The 24,610-nt window shown below is 38.3% G+C and overlaps 1 protein-coding gene across 4 annotated transcripts in view; it reads right to left on the minus strand.

Moving 5' to 3' along the window:
* Rasef (RAS and EF-hand domain containing) overlaps window positions 1-24,610 on the minus strand; it is a 69,534-nt gene that overhangs the window by 30,540 nt on the left and 14,384 nt on the right. For all 4 annotated transcript variants that reach the window (XR_007105034.1, XM_047525477.1, XM_047525476.1 and 1 more), the window contains exons 2-5: window positions 14,334-14,480; window positions 8,547-8,637; window positions 5,411-5,506; window positions 2,473-2,550 (exon numbers count right to left, since the gene is read on the minus strand). Coding sequence is in view for 3 of the 4 variants with exons in the window: in XM_047525477.1 (XP_047381433.1) it covers window positions 2,473-2,550; window positions 5,411-5,506; window positions 8,547-8,637; window positions 14,334-14,480 (412 nt within the window). In the remaining variant the exon portion in view is untranslated. The remainder of the gene's footprint in view (window positions 1-2,472; window positions 2,551-5,410; window positions 5,507-8,546; window positions 8,638-14,333; window positions 14,481-24,610) is intronic.

Below are 24,610 nucleotides of genomic sequence, written 5' to 3' on the forward strand. Positions count from 1 at the left end.
TCAGAGTTTCTTGCTCCTAGGAGAAATGAAGCAAAGTACAATATAATCTTCACACATCACTCTTATCCTTTCCCAGTTCTTCAAATCTTACTCTTCAAAGAACTAATTATGTATTCAAGGTAATTTGACATTATTACAAATTTTTAAAGTGTCAAAGATCTTTTTTTTTTAATATTTGACACTTGTTAGAAAACTACAATAGTCAAGAGTTTATCATGATGTACGTTAACATGCTATTGGCAAATTAACTGAGACCAAACATTTGAACACCTGCTTTACTTAGTAAGAGCTATAAAAGTGATAAACATTTTGTGAAACTTATTATACCTATTACCAGGCATACTAGCTATTTTTTATAATAAATCTTATCACCTAACATTTTTAAATTGCTAACTCTAACAAGTGTGGTTAGGAAATTTCTATACTTTTCACTTAAAAAAAATCGTTGGAGGTTTCTAGTTCAAGATGGGGGACTGAGTACCTAAGCTTATCTTTTTCCCCTTCTGAAACCCCAATAACACGGAATACCAAAGGAAATGAACAAGTGACACCAAAGGGAATGGAAGAGAGGCCATCAGCAGTCAAATGACTTAAACACACTTATAGAAAAAGCAATTGGATGAAAATGTGCCGTGAAAGGAAGAGAGTAAGGGAAAAGGAGCTTGGTAAGGCCTAGATATAATTTAAGTGTGTACCCCAAGGGTGTATATGGAAGCTTTGTCCCCAGTTTGGTGGTGTAGAAGGGTAAGGAACCTTTAAGAGGTAGAGCCTAGTGGGAGGCCCTTAGGTCAACTGGGGGTGCCACCCTCAGAAGGGATTCTTGGACCCAGCTGCTGCTCTCCAGCTTCCTGTTTGGTGATATGATCTCTCCCTGTCACACATGCTCCTGCCATCTGCCATGAGATCCTCACCAGAGTAGAGGGGATGCAGGTGCAATGACCTCGGATCTCCTGAACTGTGAGCAAAATAAATTTATTTATATAGTTATCCTGCCTTTGGTATTTTGTTATAGTAACCAAAAATGGACTAACACAGCAATATAAAAGAAACATGTTGAAGGTTCTTCTGTAAAACACAAAGGGAGGCAAATGAGTAGGTCAAACCCTCGAAAATGGAAATGAGAAGGGGGGCTGAAAATAGAGATTAAAATTCTATTTTAAGGCAACACACCCAAGTCTTCTCCCTCCTTTACCACAGTAAAGAAGAGCAACAGACAGATTCCCAGGGCAACAAGACAGATGATTTATTTAAAATTTAGGAATGCTAAAGATGCTCTCTAAATATCCCTACCCTACTTATTCTGGGAACTGGGGTCTCACATTCTGATAGCCAGCTTCACACACTGAGCTCCTAGGTAACACCATCTTAGAGGAGAGACCTTGAAGTTAATAGATCAGTTTACCTAGCTGCACAGGATTCCCATACCACCTGCCTAAAATGATCAAGTTAATCCTTCACTTCAAAATGTGAATTGAGACTAAGGATTCCCAGATTTTGGAAGACAAACAACTAGAAAGACCGAAATAAATAAATCCCAGAGAAGTCCCAGAAAATCCTATTTATCTAGACAAAATCTCAAGAAATGGTGAGGGGAAATTATACAAAATCGAATATTCCAAAACCAAAAAAATAAATCTCTCACAAATCCTTTCTGGAGAAATTTCTCTTGAGAATGTACTATAACAAAATGAGAATGACAACCCACAAGGAAGAAATCTGTAATATGGAAAATACTGCAATTCAAGGAAGAACCCAATGAAAATAAAATAAATTCTAGGATGGCACTTGGCTAGGTAGCAAGTTCAAAAAACAATCAGTTCAATAAAAGACAAAATTTCATGGACTCCAAAATTAATATTATTAAGGGGAAAATAAAACAAATTCTATACACTGAGAAAGTAAATAAGAAGCCTTAAGGTATCAGCAATATTGTGAAATGGTAGGATTTCTTTTTACAACAAGAAACCAAGAACTGATCAGAAAAATCCAAGATTTTTTTTGCTTACCAAAAAAACCAAGATTAGTAATAGCACAACTTGTGTAAATGTTATCAATGTCTGTAAAAAATTTTTAAAAATTTAAAAAAATAAATTAAAAAAAAATTAAGTAAACATCTGGTAGTGAAAAGACTCAGAAAAAAGCTGGAGGAAGTTCAGGGCACCTTATCATACAACCAGGGATATGAAGTAGAGTTGGTGTCAAAAGAATGGGTTACTACACTGGGTAAAGTTCAACCTCCATGTCTTTATTACTTTAAATAAAATTACATAAAACCATTCATAATAGATAGCATATTGCTAAAGAGAAAAGCCTGCATATATAACACCTTTGCCCAAAGGTATTTTAAAGACTTTCTCCATCATATCAATTTCTCTTTAGGCTCCCACTCTTGGAGCACTGAAATAATCACATGATTATATGTATGTTGTCTAGCAGGAAATGTATTTCTGAAAGGGAAAAGGTGATTCTTACCATTGATAAGTCATAAATTTGTTTTTTTAATGCTGCCACATCTTCTTTTTGACTTATGTGTTTTGATTGTTCTTCAAGCTGAAAGGACAAATTAATAGTTGTTACTTCACAAATTTACTGTCAACTGAATTAAGTTTAGGAATATCCCTGAATAGAGATGTGGGATTTCTGGAATTCTTCAATATTCAACATTATATATGACTTTATAAATCATTCAAGGTCATAGAATCCATCCAGAGTTGAAAGTCTTAATTTAAACACCTGAAAAAGAGGTTTTATTGTTAAATTAATTTTCTTAGAAATAGTGAAAAAGGCTTATTTTGGAAACCACTGAACAATAAAGCAATCCAGTCCTTGCTTTGTTTAATTATGCTGCATCTGAGTCTGGACACTCCTGTTCTCTGCAAGTAACACTTCCTGTACTATATTATAATTGTTTACAAATGTCTTACCTTCCCTACTAAAGTCTAAGATTTTTTAGAGCAGAGTTAGTGTCACATTCACCTATGTTTTCATCATGGTGAATGCAAGAAATATTTATTAAATAACTGAAATCAACATGTAAGCAAGTTATGAAGTTAGACACACACACACACACACAATTGTATAAATGCATACATAAGCTCTGCTTGCTGCTTTTACCTGACTAAATTGGTTCAGGAACATCTACAACCTGGGAACAAAAATGTTCTCTCTACAAAGAGTTTCCATCCCCTGAAATGGAGGGTATTTGAGGGTGTCCATTTCTGGAATGTTTACACATTGATCAAAATGTATGGGCTGGAGATATAGCTCAGTTGGTAGAGTGCTTGCCTTGCAAGCACAAGGCCCTGGGTTCAATCCCCAGCACCACGAAAAAAAAAAAAAAGGATCTCACATTTCATCAAGTGTAAGCACTTCAATTCCAGAATATTTTCTTCATCTTGCCAAGATGATATCAATGGAACGTTTTTACACAACTACATCATGACTGCCACACAGCTGCCTGTGACTAAGAAGAACCACTGAGTTTTACATGCATTTACAGGACTTTGCAGAAGAAAAATCATGGGGCAAAATGAGTTGCTCAGAATCAACGACATAAGTAAATGACAATAATAAATTTGTAAACTTTCTATGATTTTATAATAGCCTCTCACATAAATCACCTTGTTTTTTCATACAGTAACCATTCCAGGTAGGGAGAAAGTCTAGTATATGTGAGAAGGCACAAACTACAGTAAGATGACTCCATCAGTCATTAGCCGTGAAATTCTGAACAAGTAATTTGCCCTCTCTGGAACTCATTTGTAAAAATAGGATATTTACAGCTTCATCACAGAAAAAGTTATAATAAGATTTCTTAATAAAGAAAGAGCTTAATAAATAAAGTTTAATAAAGAGCTTAATAAACCATAAAGTCAATAAAATGACAGCTAGGGTAATTAGGCAGAAGAGTGCATTATCAATCCCATTTACAGATGAGAAATGGAGGATCAGAAAGATGAAGCAAATTGTTCTCATGTTAAGAGAGAAGTGGTACAGTCTCACCACACCTGACTTAAGGCCTCTCATTGTTCAGGTCTTCATGATAAACTGTGTAAGGGCAGGGCATATGTTCCTGCATATATTCTCTCACTCTAAAGACCTGGGAAGTCACAGAATAAGGGAAGACTGTGACTAGAGGACACTAAGGTTCTGGCATAAACCACAGAATGGTCCATTCAATTTGGTGACACAAGCACAGTATGATGGTCTAATGACTTTTGATAATTAGGTATAAGGTAGATGTGGATGATAATTTTCCATGAAGACTATGAAGGAGAATTCTTTATCATCCTAGAGGTTTAAATTATTGTAGTACACAAAACACAGTTAACCGCCACAGAGTCTCATTGCCACTTTCAAAGGTGATTACTTTTTAGTTGTCTGCTTTATTTCAACTATTTTCATTAGTTATGGAAATGACTGCATGCAAGAAGTGATTCTTGCCAGAAGGTGAGAGTCAGCTTGAAGCATTAGTTCCCAACACATTTAGTCCCCATACCCATTAGTTCTCATACCCATTAAGTGGTATCATCTTGGTAGCCTGAGACCAGTCGTGGTGTATTTATACTACGGAAATCAGCAAATAAGACAAATCCCTCCCTTCTCCTTCTGCCCACTTCCAGAGCCAACTGTTGACATCTGCCAGCAGATCCCCAAGGGAAACTTATCCTGCTCTTTGGAATCAAGAGGAGAAGCCAGGTACAGAGGCACATACCTATAATCCCAGCAGCTCAGGAGGCTGAGGCAGGAGGATCACGAGTTCAAAACCAGCCTCAGCAACTCAAGGCCCTAAGTAACTCAGTGAGACTCTATCTCTAAATAATGGGGATATGGCTCAGTGGCTGAGCACCCCTGGGTTCAATCCTCAGTACAAAAAAAGAAAAAAAGGAATCAATAAGAGAAAAAGACCAAAATCCAATCATACCTTTGTTCACATTTCAACAAGTTTTTCTCAGCCCTTGCTGATCAGGGGCCCACTAGACCTGGAACTTTCTACTTATAGGAAAGCAATGTTCATTTCATTCAATAAATGTTTGCTGAATACCTACCATGCTCCTTGCAGTAAGCTAGGGACAGCAAGAAAGACAATGCCTGCATTATCATGGAGTAGGCAGTCCTCTGGACACTGGGAACTTGAGGGAACTTGGTCAGTGAAGACTAAGAAAAGCAACGTGGGGCTTAGCAGACAAGGGATCAGAAATACTTATTATATCTATGCAAAAGACAGGTAGTCCTCAAAACGGAAAAGGAACTCAGGGGCCCTTGAAAAATGTCTGTCCAAGGAATTGAAGACTCTGAAATCTGATTCTGTCTACTTCCTCAAAATGATTCCAATGTTTTCAGTTATTAATGGCTTAGACACACAGAGATACTGAGACTCATCCTAGAAGTCTAATTACCATATGCTTACCTTCTTCAGTTTTTTTATGGTAACCTGCAGGTCTCCTACTTCCGTTTCATATTGACGTCTGAGGTCACTGAGGGCTTCCTCCGCTTTGCGTTTCTCCTAAAAGGAAAAAAGAATTTGTTTATTTAAGTAGGTTTAGCCTTATACAATTAACAGCCTTCAAAAGCCCACAAGTGAGAAGCACTCTGTGTCAAACTAAGCTGAATTCATTGTCCCACACAGGGAGGGTGAGAAGGATGGCAGGAGGAAACCAGATGGCTTGAGATGTGCAACAGATCTGGAATTAAAACCTACGGATATGGAAGAATCTCAAGATCCATATATACACGTCACTTTGGAGTGATACCTTTAAGACCATTAACACTGTGACACAGGGCCATAGAAGTGACAAGAAGCCAGTTTGATGGGGATGTAGTCAGGACTCTCTGCAGAGATGCATGCTGCCATATGTTCCTGCCAGAGTGCAAGGATCTTACTGCTCACTTATTGGTAGACAAGGTTGGACAGACTGCTTACCTTGTGCCTCCGTTTTCTTATTGCATGATTGTGAGAATTAAGTAATTCAAATAAACTGAATAATCCATATAAATTATATAACCCCCATAAATTAAATAATCTACATAAATACTCCAGCGAAAATTAAATGATCTGCATAAATTGAATAGTCCATGCAAATTAAATAATCTATGTGAAAGACTGAGCTGAAGAACATTTTCCCTAAGGGTAACTTATTTTTTAAGGAGTTCTCTTAACTTTATCCACCTGTACGTGTGAGGCAATAAGTACTTCCCATGTCATAGGTGGAGCAAGACACTAAGGCTTCAAAATGAGGTGTTAATTCAGGCAGCATCTCTGACATCGAAACCAATGTAGATGCAAATCTCTTAACTGGATCCATGGCTACAAACCCCAATCCACAGCCTGTATGGCTTAAAGACACTTTACTCAGAGTTCAATAAAGAAAATCATTTCTACCTGCTCTATTTCATTCCCCATCTGCAACAGGCAGATGCTGGGAGGCCAGATGGAAGTTATTGCATAATATAGGTAAGAAATGGTGGTGGTTCTGATCAGCTCATCACAAACTGACATGGGAAGAAGACTCATTCTGTGAGACTGACATCAGCCTGATACCCAAATTGAACAAACACTAGAAGAAAACCACAAAGTGATGTCACCTATAAGTACAGATGCAGATATGATAAATACAATTTAGCAAACTGAATTCAACAATATATTAGAAAGATAATACATCATAACCAACCAGGGTTTATTTTGGGGTACAAGTTTGCTTAATATTCTAAATTGATCAGTGTCATTCGCTCCATTAATATTTTTAAAAAGAAAGAATATTCATACCCTGAACCATGTACAGAATTGATCCTAAGTATAAAACCAAAAACAATAAAATTTATCAAAGAAAGCATAAGGGAAAACCTTTGCAACCTTGGGCTAATCAAAGATTTTAAAAAAATAATAAAACACCAAAAGCATGACTGATGAAAGAAACATTTTATAATTGGACTTCATCAATATTAAAAATATTTATTCTACAAAAGGCACTGTTAGAAGACTGAAAAGCAGAACACTAACTGGGTGAAAACATTTCTAGGTCAGGTGTCTGATGAGGGATTATATTCATAATATATAAAGAACTCTCAACACTCAGAAACAAGAAAATATATTTTAAAACCAGCAAAAGATTTTAACAGAAAGTTCACCAAAGAAGACACACATGGCAAATATGCACATGAAAAGATCCTCAACACCAGTAGTCATTAGAGAAATGGGAACAAAACTGTAACAAAATTCCTCTACACACTCATTACAATGCTAAAGGACACAGTTCTCATACACTGCTGTACAACCTCTATGGGAATCAGTTCGTCACTGTCTTACAAAAATAAGCATACACATACACAGATGATCAAACTATTCCGCTCTAGGACCTTAAGCAAGAGAAATCAAAGCATAAGCTTACATAAGTTCTTGTATATGAATATCCAGAGCACCTTAATTTGCAATAGCCAAAACCTGGAAATAAATATCTTTCAGTAGATGAGTGGATAGAGAAACTGGATACTACCACAAAATGGAATACCAACCAGATATAAAATGGAACACCACCCAGATATAAATAAAAAGAATATAAATACATGGCTATAAAATGTAATATCTCAGGATTATAAAATAATTACCCTGAGCAGAAGTCAGACAAGAAAGAGTACATACTGCAAGATTCCATTTATATACAATTCTTAAAACTTCAAACTAATCTATGGTGACAGAAAATAGAAGGGTAGTTTCCTGGCAAGAAGGGACAAAGGAGGGGAAGGAAGGTTTTAAGTACGGAGCATGAAAGAGAACATCACAGATGTTTCATGTGAAGATGGCTTCATGTCCAAACTTTACATATTCTACACTTTACATATTCTATGCAATTTATTGCATGCCAATTAAACCTCAATGAAGCTGTTATAATATTTTTTAAAAACCTGAAACAATGCAACAGACCCTCTACATACAATAGTTATTATCAAGGTCAGGAAAAGATGAATGTGGTCGAGAACTAGGGCAGGGCATCAAGAAGGTGAGACTTTATCTGAGCTTTGCATTTTGGGAAAGTGGGAAGGAATGAGGCAACAATGGCCAAAGCTAAGAAAACAGCTGGAGTAAAAGCAGAGCTCTAAGCAGCAATGCCACTGGACCAAGACCCTGGGCAGCTGCAGGGAGCCATGGTGACTGGAAAAGTTAGGGGAAATCTTCAGTGAGCTGGGACATGACATTCCAGAGGGACCGTGACTAGAATGGTGTGAAGTGGCTGCTGGGACAGGCTGACCGGTAGGTTTCTTCCCAGTGCCAAAGCTGCTCAGCTCACAATAAGGTACTGAACTGGTGTACTGAGGCTTCAAAGACCACATGCCTGTAGCAACTTGCTGGCCACATGCGCTGTCACTGCAGGATAGAGAAACGATGCTGTGCGTACCACCACCAGTAAAAATCCCCTTGCTGGGAGCCTCCCTGGGAACCTGGACCTTCTGTGCCCACACCCTGACACTGAGAGGAGTGTCCCAAGGCACCACCCACAAAAGTGCTCCATAAAGATCTGCTGATTAAATGTCCCATCTCAGAAACTCACATCTTTCCGGGTCTTATGCTCTGCAGCCTGAATTCTCTGGTCCATTTCCTCTTCCAATTCACTCAACTGCATGGCTGCCTTGTCCTGGGCTCTGAAATTCAAACGAAGGCACAATGTTTCATTGTACACTTGGGTTAGACAATGAAGAGAACCTCCGAGAGCTCATCCATTCCGAGCACTGTTATTTTACAGAGGAAGAGAAACACCCCATTCTAAATTATATTCCCTATTCATTCCATGTAATAAAATAAGATTGGCAATGTGACCATTCAGGTAAAAAATGACTAGATATTAAATAAATGAGATCTATTTGATTACATGATAGTAAGTTAGACTGTGGAAAAAACACCAAACTACCAAGAGAGTCTCAATAAATTCTTAAAGTTCTTTCTTTTCCTATGACTGAGTTATAACCTGAACCAAAAAAAAAAAAAAAAAAACTGTATGGTAAAAAAATGGTTATAATTTTCAATTTTTATTATATGAAACATAAGGTTACCATCCATGTAGAAAATTTTTGTTTCTCTTACTAATGCAATTAATAAATCATATCTCCATGGAGAAAGAAGATACTGATTTGCCAAAGTTATAAATGGGAAAAAGTTCAGTGAGAGGCATTCCAGGATTATTTTATTTACTAGAAATTGTCCAGTATAGAGATGCCTGTCACTTTAAGATGGTTGAGATTTCAGATTTAAAAAAACTTACATTTTCTTCTGTTCTCTCTGAACTACATATCCAACTATCTACTTTTCACACGCATGGGTACCTTCCATACCCAACTAGATTACCAGTGACTGGAAAGTAGCCATCATGAGGTTTAAAGAGTCGATTCCCTTGGACCAACGGTATATTACTAATAATGGATAGAGGACAGGACTTACATGAGATCTCCCATCTTTGAGTTTAATGAGCTTTTGCCATACCATCCTGTTTATTGATTTATTTTTTCTCTCACAGCACAATTTGTCTATTAGTTTAACTTCTACAGAAAACGACAAACCAGTGGGGAGGGGATCCAAAGTAAAATTCTCAGTAACATTATCATTTTCTGCTCCTGTTTACTTCCTCAGTTTGCCCAGGGTTGTGTTAACCAACTTTGGGAAGCTAACTAGTTCTATTTATAAATACCTGCTACTTGAAGTCTAGAACTAAGGCATCTCCATCACTCCTTTTTTTTTTTTTAATTTCCCAGAGCTGTTGTATTAGTCTGTTTTCTGTTAACATAATGAAATACCCAGGACTGGATAATTTATAAAGAAAATAGACTTATTTAGTTCACACTTTGAGGGGCTAAAAGTCCAAATAGTTCAATGTTTGCTCTGCAGAGGGTGCCCCTGGCTTCTCCATCTCATGGCAGATGGCAACAACCCAGGTTGGAGGGGTAGATCATGTGGTCACACAGGAGAACAGCAAAGGGAAGGGTCAAGTTTTCTTTTTTTTTTTTTTTTTTTTTTTTTGGTTTTGATGTACAGTTCTTTAATAAATAGTGATATTTAGCATCTTTCATGTGCACCTTAGTCATTTGTATGCAATGTTTGTAGGAATTGCATTCAAGTCCTTTGCCCATTTTTTTTAATTGTAAACAAATGGGATACATGTTGTTTCTCTGTTTGTACATGGAGTAAAGGCATACCATTTGTGTAATCAAAAATTTACATAGGGTAATGTTGTTTGATTCATTCTGTTATTTTTTCCCTTCCCCCTACCCCTCCCACCCCTCTTTTCCCTCTATACAGTCCTTCCTTCCTCCATTCTTGCCCCCCTCCCACTCCCCATTATGTGTCATCATCCGCTTATCAGCGAGATCATTCGTCCTTTGGGTTTTTGAGATTGGCTTATCTCACTTAGCATGATATTCTCCAATTTCATCCATTTGCCTGCAAATGCCATAATTTTATCATTCTTTATGGCTGAGTAATATTCCATGGTATATATATACCAGAGTTTCTTTATCCATTCATCAATTGAAGGGCATCTAGGTTGGTTCCACAATCTGGCTATTGTGAATTGAGCAGCTATGAACATTGATGTGGCTGTATCTCTGTAGTATGCTGATTTGAAGTCCTTTGGGTATAGGCCGAGGAGTGGGGTAGCTGGGTCAAATGGTGGTTCCATTCCAAGCTTTCTGAGGAATCTCCATACTGCTTTCCAGAGTGGCTGCATTAATTTGCAACCCCACCAGCAACGTATGAGTGTACCATTTTCCCCACATCCTCTCCAACAACTATTGTTGCTTGTGTTCTTGATAATCACCATTCTAATTGGGGTGAGATGGAATCTTAGGGTGGTTTTGATTTGCATTTCTCTTATTACTAGAGATGCTGAACATTTTTTCATATATCTGTTGATTGCTTGTAGATCTTCTCCTGTGAAGTGTCTGTTCATTTCTTTAGCCCATTTGTTGATTGGATTATTTTCATTCTTGGTGTAGAGTTTTTTGAGTTCTTTATAGATTCTGGAGATGAGTGCTCTATCTGAAGTATGATTGGCAAAGATTTTCTCCCACTCTGTAGGCTCTCTCTTCACATTGCTGATAGTTTCCTTTGCTGAGAGAAAGCTTTTTAGTTTGAATCTATCCCAGTTGTTGATTCTTGCTTTTATTTCTTGTGCTATGGGAGTCCTGTTAAGGAAGTCTGATCCTAAGCCAACAAGTTGAAGATTTGGAACTACTTTTTCTTCTATAAGATGCAGGGTCTCTGGTCTGATTCCGAGGTCCTTGATCCATTTTGAGTTGAGTTTTGTGTAGGGTGAGAGATAGGGGTTTAATTTCTTTCTATTCCATATGGTTTTCCAGTTTTCCCAGCACCATTTGTTGAAGAGGCTATCTTTTCTCCATTGCATATTTTTGGAACCTTTGTCTAGTATGAGAAAATTGTATTTATTTGGGTTTGTGTCCATGTCCTCTATTCTGTACCATTGATCTACCTGTCTATTTTGGTACCAATACCATGCCGTTTTTGTTACTATTGCTTTGTAGTAGAGTTGAAGATCTGGTATTCCAATACCCCCTGCTTCGCTCTTGCTACTGAAGATTGCTTTAGCTATTCTAGGTTTTTTATTCTTCCAGATGAATTTCATAATTGCTTGCTCTATTTCTGCAAGGTACATCACTGGGATTTTAATTGGAATTGCACTGAATCTGTATAGCACTTTAGGTAGTATGGCCATTTTGACAATATTAATTCTGCCTATCCAAGAACATGGGAGATCTTTCCATATTCTAAGGTTTTCTTTAATTTATTTCTTTAGTGTTCTATAGTTCTCATTGTAGAGGTCTTTCACCTCTTTTGTGAGATTGATTCCCAAGTATTTTACTTTTTTCAAGGCTATTGTGAATAGGGTAGTTTTCCTAACTTCTCTTTCTGAAGATTCATCACTTATGTATAAAAATGCATTGGGCTTATGAGCATTGATCTTGTAACCTGCTACTTTACTGAATTCACTTATGAGTTCTAAAAGTTTTCTGGTGGAATTTCCGGGTTCCTCTAAATATATAATCATGTCATCAGTGAACAGGGATAGTTTGAGTTCTTCTTTTCCTATTCATATCCTTTTGATTTCTTTGGTTTGTCTAATTGTTCTGGCTAGAGTTTCAAGGACAATGTTGAATAGAAGCGGTGAAAGAGGGCATCCCTGCCTTGTTCCAGTTTTTAGGGAGAATGCTTTCAGTTTTTCACCATTTAGAATGATATTAGCCACGGGCTTAGCGTAGATGGCCTTTACAATGTTAAGGAATGTTCCCACTATCCCTATTTTTTCTAGTGTTTTGAGCATGAAGGGATGCTGTATTTTATCGAATGCTATTTCTGCATCTATCGAAATAATCATGTCCATCACTACTTTTTAAAAACCAAATCTGGATTGTAAACAGCAAGGTCACATGCCTTTTCTCCCTTTGCTATGATCATTTTTTTCCAACTGTTCTTTCTAGATATCAAATTCCAAACAGCTGGAACTGCTTGGGAGTGTTTTCTCTGTCTTTCTCCCTTCTGGGAATAGTGTGTGTGTGTGTGTGTGTGTGTGTGTGTGTGCGTGTGTGCATGCATATGTGGTGTACAAATCAGGGTAGTACAAGATGGCATTGTTTGCCTAGCAATTTCTAATTTCTAGTAAAATGTCTATGTGCTAGGGCTGTCTACTGTCACCTGGTCTGGGGTTCCTACCAGGACACTGGGAGCCCATGATTCAGGTGCAAGTGCAAAGTGAAAAGACTACGATCCTACTTCACCTAAAAGCAGAGGAGAGAGTGGATGGTTCTTGCAAAGGATGGTTCACAAGCCCACTCAAGCACATCAGTGAGGTCTCCCATAGTGAAAGAGGGGCCTTTAGGGGACCACAGGCTCAGGAAAGAGCCTAGCTCCAGACATCCCCCCAATAAGAGAGCACAGACGTGGGGTGGAGAGAAATACCAACAGAGATAGCTCAGCATAACATGATGGACTCATTCCACCATGACAGAGCAGCCGGGCTGGCAGTGAGAACACCAAGCCACTCTTTTTCTCTTCTCTTTTCAGTTGACATGGTACATCTTTAGAGAGTGCATGGATGCATGTGTGTGACACACATCTTTGTGTGGGCCTGTAATGCACACCTATGCACATGACTGTGAGTGTTTAACAGACAGTGGACACTCCCAAGAATCAATGTATCTGCCTGTCATGCCTCAAAGGAGGCAAACTCGGGCTCTGGTTCAAACTCTGGGATGCACTACAGAATTTGGAGTTTTGAGGATCACCTTCTTGGAAGCGCCCTAGAATTCAAACCTGAGGGCAAAGATCAGCACCAGGGAGATTGTGAAAACGTTCCTAAGAAACCCCCTGTGAAGAGTTCAACTTTTGCTTGACTCTAGGACTATACAAACAGTTCTATTTAGCATCATAATTTTAAAACAATTTCTCTCCTATCTTGTAATTCCCTCCAGTTACTCCAAAGGCTCAACCAGATAGTTTCAGCATTACGCTGAGGGCCTGTAGCTTCACCTGCCCCAGTGTAGGCAGGGCAGCATGCCATCAAAGGGGTTGTGCTTACAAGTTCTAGGCAGAGGGGAGCAGGGTGCTGTGGGACAGGACACCCGGGAACTGTGACAAAGAAGATGCTCTCTCCTTTCTGGGGAGCAAAGCGACTGATGTTTGGATTGCCACGTAAGTTCTCCTTTTGCACTGAATTGCTACTAAAATTAAGAAGATATCCTATGTAAGAAAGACATGGCTTACAACAACTCTGTATGAGTTCAAACACTGCTTCAGCTTTCAGTTCAGGAAGTGAGCTAAGTGAGGAGGGCTAGAGAGAGGAAAACCAACATTGCTGAGCATCCACATGTGGTAGGCCCACTGTGAGGGGCTCCGATCATGACATCGCCTACTGAGTTTCAACAACCTAAGGCTGTGAATATTTTTCATCCTCATTTTTCAAATGCAGGAACTGAGACTTGGGCAGATTAGGTAACTTTCCCATGAGGTCTTACATCTGTAATAAGGTCAGGCTTCAAATGGAGTCTGGCCTACCTATTAGGATGAAATTTTCTATATGCTTCAAGGGGTTGGATAAGATAAGATAAATCTCCAAATTGCTCCATATGGAACCATTGGTCCAGAACAGTTGATATAATAGGATCACAATGACCTTCTGATAGATTTGATGGTTGACCCAATAAATTACTGCCTGACTCAACTTGCCCTGTGTGGGCTTAGTTTATGAACTATGTCAGTTCAGTTCACTTGCTACCCAGCCCAGAGAGCAAGTTAGAGGACCCTTAGCACCACTTAGAAAGAACGGACTTCATACCTCTTCACAGCAACAGCCAGGTTTTCCATTTCTGTGCTTTGAAGTTTGATCTCGCGAATGAAGTTCTTGATCACGTGTTCATAAGGCTGAATTAGTCTTGGCTCCACAAGGTTGATGTTTTGATACAGGGTGCTAACTTGCTCTTTTCTGTCAAAACAATTAAAATGAACCAATTAAAAGGTCAAGAGGCAAATCTGCAGAATACTTTTAGGAAAGAAAAATATAACTAAAGAAACAAGGAAAGAAAAAGCAGCAATAGGATTAAAGGAAGACAGCAGTGAGATGTCCTGTGTTTTTCTCCATATTAGAAGATGGAGGGATGGGAGGACATTAGAAATGCAGAGGAGAGAAATTCTGAAGAAGGGTATTTGTTTACTGTCACCGCTGAGTTTTTGGTTTTGTTTTTAAATAAAAAGGTAAATGAATTTACAGAAAAGTCGGATAACATCAAACCAATTACCTAATTCCATATTTCATTAATCCCTAATAAGACATGTTTTAATTTTTGCAGTCACAAGAGTGAATATATCTATTATTTTATGGTCAGTAAAATATTACTTCATGAATAATCTTATTTGCATGTTTACTTGCACTATTTTTACTCACAATGCTTTGGACAGCAAATGTATAGGTTTTTCCCTCACACCAATCAATTCTCTAATTTTGCAGTTGCTCACTGGGTGTCAGACAATACCATTCAATTCTAACACAACCTGGAGTTGGCACAATCTCACAGTTAAGGGTCAGACCCACAAGACTGCCCACATCGGATGCCATTCTCGAGCCCCAGGTGGCCACCTGTACTTCTAACAAGTCAGTTCCCATGACCTCTTAGTTGTATTCAAGAATTTGCTAAAAACGCTCCCAGAACTCAAGAAAACTCTTCACTTACATTTACTGGTTTATTATAAAGTACACAATCAGAAAGAGAAGGGATGTAGAGGGAAGGAACCGGGGGAAGGTGCGGAGCTTCCATGCCCTCTCAGTCAGCACCTCCATGTGTTCAGCAGCCCAGAAGCTTTAACTATCTTCTGGTTAGGGCTTCTAATGGAGGCTGCTCTGCATAAGCACAACAGGTTGTCACTGGCCACCTGGTGATTAACTCAATCTTCAGCCCCTTTCTCCTTGCTCATCAGTGATGGAGCCAAAACTTCCAACACTCTGATCATGCCTGGTATCTTCTGAGTAACCAGCTCCTTCCTGAAGCTATATAGGGGCCTGGAGTCAGCAGTCATCTCATTACAGGACAAAGATACTCATCACTATAGATACCCAAGGGTTTTTAGAACTGTGCGCCAGGAACCTGAGACAAAAACCAAGTACCTATCTCCTATTGTATCACAGTCTTTATATGTGACAATGCTCCTATGTTGAGGGCCATCTTGGACAAGATGGCGCCTGGCAGTGAGCCAAAGGGCACTGGCTACCAAAATAAGGAAGTACCCAAAAAGGTTGCTTGCTTACTAGTTCCTTGGAGACTTATGACGTGTTAACGCCAGGCTCTAGGATTGACATCTAATATCTTGCCACACGTGGATAGCTCGTGACTCATATAGTGCTATGCTGACATTCCTCTACATGCTCTCCTGCGTGAGAGAAAGCTTTGCTATAATTGGCTGATAAGCTAGGAGCCTGGGGGAGGAGAGAGGGAGAGGGTAGGAGAAGGGAGATAGTGGCAGAACAAAGGAGGCAGGAAAACAGGGAGGACGCAATAAATCTCATCAACTAAAGATTGGTGGTGTCTCCTTTCTCCGCGCCGGTTCCGCTGGATGGAACACTCATATGTCTCATAAAATACCTTTTTATTACAAGAAAAAATTTCAGTGGTATTTCAAAAGAAAAACTGACAAGATTCAGTAGCTGACCTCAAAGAAGATAAAGGAACCAGTTGGTGAAACCAGTGGTTCTCTTGCCTCAGCTTAGGAGCCAATGCCCTAAATGGAACTGAGCATGATCTATGATGCATGTGCCCATATTCCTAGTTAATAAAGCCTGCATAATCAGCTACTATCAGCGGACATTATGGTTTAATAATCACACTAGACCTCCAAAAGTTCCCATGTTAATGCATGACAGCTACAATCTTATCAGTGAATTAATCCATTTGATCAATAATTTGAATATATTATTTGAGTTAATATTTGAATATATAATACTTTGAACTACTAGGTGATAATTGTAGGCAGGTGGGGACTCTCTCCCTTTCTCACCTTCCTGGCTACCATGAGGTAAGTACCTTTCCTCCACCATGCTTTTCCATCCTGATGTTCTGACTTACCTGCGGCCCAGAGCAATAGACTCAGCCAACCTTGGACTGAACCTCTAAAATCATGAGCTCAGAATAAAATTTCCCTCCTCTAAGTTGTTCTGGTCAGGTATTTTGGCCACAGCAACAAAAGTATAACCAACACACCACAACAGCCAAAGCTTTTCTCAATTGATGGGTTGCATATTTACCTTCTTGGTCAACTTAGGTCAGAGGACATGCAATCTGACTTCCTTCTTCCAACACTAATGGAAGCTCTGCTAGTTGCAATCATGACATGACAGTAGCACCACTTTTTTTCTTTTTTAATAGCAAAGAATATTTACACCAGTTGAAAGAAGAAATGCCAGGGATTTAAGATATAGGCAATTCCTTGAGCCTGAAATAACTGACTTATAATATTACTATGAAAGAACTCTATAAATTTTTATCAAGACTAGAAAAGTTAGGGATAGTGAATAATCACAGGAAAGCTAAATGCTTTCCCATATTGTATTACTTAAAAATCACCTCCAGTGCTTGGGTAATTCTTATGCTTTGTAATCTACCACTTTTATGTTACCCCCCTGACGATGCAAAAAGTTTTCTGTTCCCTGCTCCTGACATGGAGAAATTGCTTCTCTTGATCTGGTAGAGCCATGAAATAGGCCACTACAGGAACCAGGATGCCTGAGAACTTTCCACAGCCCAATGACACCAAAGTGACATCCATAGAAGACCATTCAGAAATTTGGAACACAAATTCATACCTATACACTCAATCCATGTTCCCTGGACATTTGCCCTGTTTCTCTGTTGAAAGTAGTCTGTTCAGATTCTATGGGGGCACAAGAAAGACAATGATAATCTCAGGCTTCTGCAATTAAAAAGATATGCACAGAGCCATCTCCCCAATGGAAGAGATGACAGTTATATAAAATAAAATTTATGATTACAGTACTATTTAGCAAGTGCTTACCATACTTCAGGTGTTGTACTAAGTAACTTGTATGCACACAACCCTGTGAAGAACTTTTATTAACCCATTTTAACACTCAGGCAGGCAAGAGGCCATCTATGATCTGAGGTGAGTCCCCTACCCCCAAAATTCATATGTTGAAGTCCTAACCCTCAATACCTCAGAATGCAATTGTATTTGGAGACAGGGTCTTTAAAGAAGTAAGTAAATTAAAATGAGGTAATTTAGGTGTGTTCTGATCTATTCTCATTAGTGACCTTATAAAAAGAGGAGTTTTGGACACAGACATACACAAGAAGAAAACCATGTGAAGATACAGAGGAAGGTAACACCTATAAGCCAAGGAAAGAGGCCATAAAGGTAACCTATCCTGTTGACACCTTGATTTCAGACTTCCAATATCCAGAATCATGAGAAAATACATTTCTGTTGTTTAATCCCCCCAGTCTAATGGTGTTTGCTACCACTGTGCCTAGGTAGCCCACAGTGTCCAAGGTCATACAGTGATAAGAAGCAGAGGTGGGATTCAAACTCAGTCTCATGCCAGAGACCACACAATCAACTCTGACCTATTGTTTCCTAAATGTGTTAAACATCTCAACTTTGGCAGAAGAAAAATGGAATTCAAAATTAATCCAAAGAACTATGAAACACAAGGTACATATTAACTCTGAACCTCAAGCATGGCCCCAAGTACCCATGTGACTATAAAGTCGCAGGGTCTACCAACTTTGTGCAGAGGCTAATTATGATTCAAAAGAACTGCTCAAGTTAAATAGTATTAATAAACTTGGAGGAGTAAGTCAGTTCATTTAGGGATTTAAAACAGAAAGCTACCATTTCCTCTCCCATCAGAGCTAAGGACAAATACTGGTTCTAAGAGTGACCCATATGTATTAGAGAACAGGTAAAAAAATATCTCAACTTCTGAGACAGATTGTCCCATGTAATCTCAAGGAACAAGAGGATCACTGACTTCTTTGTCTTTGTCATTTATTGAAGAAGGGCAGGTAAAAATCCTAAAAACTTTCTCTATAATAGGAAGTCAACTGCCAGGGATGGCCACTAAGAAACTGTTCCCTGGAGTTTTTGTTTTCTGGCTAACTGAACAACAATGAAATGTTCAGAAGCAGGTGTCTCAGTAGATTCCCTTATTTTATGAAAATTTCTAAAATTAAAATGGAACATAATGACATAAATTCTCTTGGGTCATCTGCTGGTCCTAGCATTACAGATTTTCAAGAACAGTTCACAATGAAGTATATAAATACATTAATAATGTATTTATTTAGAGAAAATGTCTTTCAGTAGTTGAAGATATGTTATATGGCTAAATGTTGGTGCCAGAACTGCTTGATCCTCATCTATTCTGCTTCTTGTTGCACAGAATTCAGGGAAACTGGATTTCTCAAAACCCCTGGGGTAGGTTGCAGTCATGTTGGACCATTTTTAGGGAACAGGCAGCAGAAGAAGTACAGTGTCCGTCTCTTTCTCTCTCTTCTCTCTTGTCTTCTCTTTCTCTCTCTCTCTCTCTCTCTCTCTCTCTCTCTACCTCTCTCTCTTTCTCTCTCTTCTCTCTCATTCTACTCCTCCTTCCTCCTACCCTCTTTCTTCCTCATCCTTATCCTCACATAGGAACTGAGGAACTCCAATATGGGAAGGTCACACAATGTACCATGCTTCGATCCCTGAGTCACCATGTGGAAAGAAACCATACAGTCCTGCCTAACCACATTAATCTGTTCTACACATAAGAGAGAAAGAAGTTTTTACTATATGAACTCACTAAGACTTGGAGGTCCTTTGTTCTAGTCAGCTTAGCTTACAGTTGGCTTGATGGTTTCCTTTTTGAGTATTTTATCATCCTCTTCCAAATGAATATACTTCCTGATCTGCTTACTTGATAGCTTCATATTAACCAAGTAATAAAACTTTTATGATCAAGGTAAATCTTTACCACCACCATCCACTCTCTATTTAAGAGGGCACAAGAGTAGTCTGAAGCATTTATATTCTGAAGCAGACATTTACTGAGCACCTTATATATACAGTGTAAGCACTGATTTAAACATTCACATGTATCATTCACTTATGTCTCAGAGTAACCCCATGAAGTTTTCACCAGTGTCTAACTGAGGCAGAGAGAGCAGAGCTAGGATTCCAACTCAGTCCATCTGGCTTCAGAGTTTGGCTAAGGATGAAGTAGCTCCTCATGCCCAAAGCAAGAGATAAATTGGTTTTCTAGAGTCCCAAGTACATACTGCCATTTAATAAAATGTCATATATCAAGTTCTTTAAAAATACTTTGAAGGAGGACCTACGTTATTGCTTAAAGGCCTATGCACATTACAAATGAACACCTTGAAATAATGAAAGCATAACTGAGATGAAGATGAGATATAATTTGGAGTGCTTCAAGCTATTTGGGGAAAACACTGTGTGTGGTACTTTAATGCTGTGCCCTGCACAGGCCACTAAACACCTATGGATTCTTTGACACAACAGTCTTGGTAGCACTGCTTGGTGTCAAGATCATCTTTCGCTGGAGAATGTAGTAGTGACTGGCCTCTCATGGCATCTTTGCTCCTGAGGTCAAAGGTTAAATAAGCAGAAGCCACACAATGGCTGTACACACAACTCTGTTTCCTTCTGGATCTGACCCAGTTTGGTGCATGTGAGTCCCGAGAAGGATGCCAGGTAGTGACAAGGCTTGAACACACTTTCCATTCATGAACATTCAGCCTCATCTAAGGCAATTACACTTGGACTCACAGACACCATGGAGACCTGTTGTAGGTGGGCTTGACAAACACTAGGTAAGGATTAAAGGTCAAGTTAAATGCATCAAGACAGATTCTACTTCTGAGCTAAGGAGCCTCTAACACCAAAAAAACCCTAAATTATTCCTGAAGATATTAAATGAAATCTAGAAAAAAAAATCCACCCTGAATTACCTGTCAGTTTTAGATGCTTAAAATCTGAACCTGTTACTCTTCTCGTTCGATAAATTACAAGATGATTTATAAAAAATACAGCAGTAAGGGCTAAAGACTAATGAAAAATACACAACTTAAAAATTTTTAAAACAATCCTTGAGAAATAAGCATTTGTAAACATTATCACTGAGGCTGAAAGGGAAATCAGATGCACTTAAAGGAAAAAAAGTAAACTTAAGATATGTAAAAATCTTCACACATTTTTTATAAGATTAAAATTTCACTTAGAGTTCATATATATTTATGTTTATGTATCTACAATGCAATGGGGCTAGTATTTAGAATGCCTAGACATTTCTGGTCTCAGGACATTTCTGAGAAACAGTCAAAGGTAGACAATACCACTCCACACTAAGGAACACAATGACCCAAAAGAGTTGCTAGGAAAAAACTGGCCCTCAGATGCTAAGTCTTGCTGCTTAAGCATTAAAATAGAGAGCTAAACTATTTAGTCAAGCTACCTGTCATACAGAACCAAAGCAGATTTTATGAGCGAAAGTGAACAGTATTAAATGCCAATGCCTTCATCATTCTAAACTAAGGAATGGCACAAGAGAATTAATGCTTTTTGATTCTAACATCTGAGCACCGGAATGAGAATATTCATGCCATTCAAGGGGCATCATATGAAGTCCTAGAAATAAAATGCTATAATCAGCCTGAGTTCCTTCCAACATAAAGCTCATACATGATGGAAAAGTTCTGTGAAGATTATGATGCTTTGATAGCACAGAATAGATGACCAAGGGACTGGGGATGACCTGGAGCATGTGTAGAAACCAGCCAAGGTAGAAAGCAGGAAAAGAGTGGGATGGGTGTGGCCTAGTCTAGGCATTGACAACCACAGGCAGCTGTAACCTCAGGCAAAGTGAGCTCTACATCAGATGGGGTTGCAGACTTTAGCCTGAATCAGAGGAGTATACAGGGGCTGTAAGCACTAGTGAAATAAACCAATTCCAAAAAACCAAAGGCCAAATGTTCTCTCTGACATGTGGATGCTAACACACAATAAGGGGGATGGGGAATAGAAGTTCATGGATTAAACAAAGGGAAATTAAGGGAAGGGAGGGGTCATGGGAATAGGAAAGACAGCAGAATGAATCAGACACAACTTTCTTATGTTCATATATGAATACACAACCAGTGAAACTCCACATCGTGTACAACCTCAAGAATGGGATCCTAATTAGAATAAGTCATACTCTAGGCATGTATAATATGTCAAAATGCACTCTATTATCATGTATATCTAAAAAGAATAAATTTTAAAAAACAGAGGGAATAGGGTTATTCCCATCCCAGAAGTTGGGAAACAATGAAAAACTTGAGAAATGACATGATCGAGTTTGCACCTTAACTACTTCATCTTCACACAGCTTTGGCTGATGCAGAGAATTAAGGAAAGGATTCTGAAACAAATCTGTAGAGATAGAGATAAATCTAAAGCCATTATTACTTAATCCAGAGATGTGGGAATTCAGGAGTTTTCGCCAGCTTCTACTGTACTACAAAATAGGTAAAATTACAGACAATTAAAATCTGATAGTATAATTACTTCTTGCTTTGAGGTTAAGAATAATGACTCCTAGATTCCCTGAATAAATCACACTGTCAGTCAGTAAGTGCAAAGATTTATCCTTTTCCCTCCATACAAATTACTCATTTAAAATGTGCTTTTATTATATAGTACACTTACTACTGGAATAAACTCCAATTGGCCAGAAAAATAAGTTTCCAGCCAGTTGCTAGAGCAGGATAACATTAACTCTCTTTCTGCAGATTCAATCTTGCTTTCTATACAGAAATGTGCCTCTGTCCACTCATACACCAAACCCAGACCCCTATGCCAAGAAAGGGTTCCCATCTGTCTTCTTGCAATAGCTCTTTTCCTTTAATAATTCAGTTGTAGAATGATTATCTGGTTCTTCATTCTACAGAAAACACATAATGGTCTCCTCCACTTGGTCTACTCACTCAGCAGTTCTGGAAGGACGAGTTGCTACAATGGCCTAGACTTTCCTGGCTTCTGTTCTACTGTTGCTTGATCAGAGGAGAATCTAGTCCAAGTGATAAACCACCAAGGCTTCATCCAGGACCCCCTGCCCAAATATATCTCCTGCAGGTGAAACTCTTTCCACATTTGTGTCACCCTCAAAAATGTATTACTTGGTATTTTATCTGAGCAACAATTCCCAAAAAGTTTTAAAATGAAAAGTTTCTGGAAGATGAGTTAACTAGATTCACTCGAAGGCTAGGAGAAATTCAGATTGCAAATTGCTTTCTATTTAAAATCACAGGCATTTAGTTATGAGGAGTTTGCCAATGGAGGCAGGAAAAGAGAAATAGCAAGAGACTCTGTGCTGCAGGTTTAGAGAAGACACAGCTTCAAAAGATCTGAAGGCTTCTGAAGTTATGAATAAATGGTACAGCATGAGCACAATGGCCTAGTCAGATTCAAATGCTTCCTCCACCAAATCCTAGTTTCATGACCCAGGACAAAACTCTTAACCTCTTTGTGCTTCAGTGTCCTCAACCTTACAATAGGTCTAAGAACAGAACCCTACCTCTTAGGGTTGTTTTGAGAACAGACCCCTCCTAAAGTACACTGGGTACAGCACCTGCTATGCTGTAGGTAATCAAAAGGTGTTAGTCACTGCTATGATCTGTTATTACTCCTGATTCCACCCAGCTGAGTTGGAGAGAACAGGAAAATTAAGGAAATCAGAATATCTCCATAGATATGGTTAATAGTACCATATTAATATCACTTCATTAATTGTAACAAATCCACTGCACCAAAGCAAGATGCAAATAATAAGGGAAGGTAGGTACAAGTTATATGGGAACTTTGTACTATCTTTCCAATTTTTCTTTAAATCCAAAACCATTCTAAAACATTCAATTTTATTCAAAAAAAATTTCTGGTCAATATTTATCTTCCATGATGCTGTACCACAGTGATAGACATTAACCACAGGAAAACCAGAGGAAACAACAGCAACTAAGTCTTCCAGAAAACTGTTTAAAAGTCTGCAGTTTGACTTATGCTACTACAAAAAGTTCATTTACACACCACCCCTGAAGCATGCCTTGTCCCTAGGGAAAGGGACTGTTATTCTAAATTAATTCTGTGCCTTTTTTATTCCAATTTTTTGCACAAATGCAAAGAGTAAGGTGATAGTTATTTATGTTGTTTCCATTAACAGACAAAACTTCCCAGAAGTAAATAAGCTTAGTTTTACATCAGTGGAACGAGATGCTTCAAAAAGAATCAGCTGGGTTAATTATAATACTAATTGGTTTTTCCCATCCACTACATAGAATCAAAGTAAAGCATTCACAGGTTCATTCTGTCAAAGGTATAACATTCAACCTTATTCTAAATGTTATTATAAATTCAAAGAAAAATAAAATAATAAAGCATTATGGCTCATATTACATTTTTATTGAATTGAGAAATCTGTGAGAAGACATGCAATATTTGTCTTTCTGTATCTGACTTAGTTCACTTAACATAATATCCTCCAGTTCTATCCATTTTTCAAATGTCAGGATTTGGTTCTTTTTATAGATGAATAATATTATTCTACTATATATGTACACCACATTTTCTTTATCCAGTCAGCCACTTACAGGCATCTAGGATTCCCTGCTACTGTGAATAATATAGCATCACACATAGGTTGGAAAAGGTGTAAAGGAGGGAGGGTTGGGGGAGGCTGGATAACAGGAACCCTAACACAACTAGATCTAAGTAACAAGTTCCAATGTTCTACAGCAAATAGGGTGATTAGAGCTCACAAAATCCTACATGTATTTTATGCATAGCTAGAAGAGAGGAATTTGAAGACTCCAATCACAAAGTAGGAGATGTTAGTTATCCTGACTTATCAATGCATATTATAAACATGTATTGAAACATCATACTCTATCCCATAAATATGTACAATTATTATGTGTTAAATTTTTTTTAAAAAGTTTAATGTTGAAAGAGATGGAAAGTATCTATATACTGAATTATCACACTATGCCCCTATGTATGTATAATTAACATAAG

This window comes from Sciurus carolinensis, chromosome 14, assembly GCF_902686445.1.
Source record: "Sciurus carolinensis chromosome 14, mSciCar1.2, whole genome shotgun sequence".
Taxonomy (NCBI): domain Eukaryota; kingdom Metazoa; phylum Chordata; class Mammalia; order Rodentia; family Sciuridae; genus Sciurus; species Sciurus carolinensis.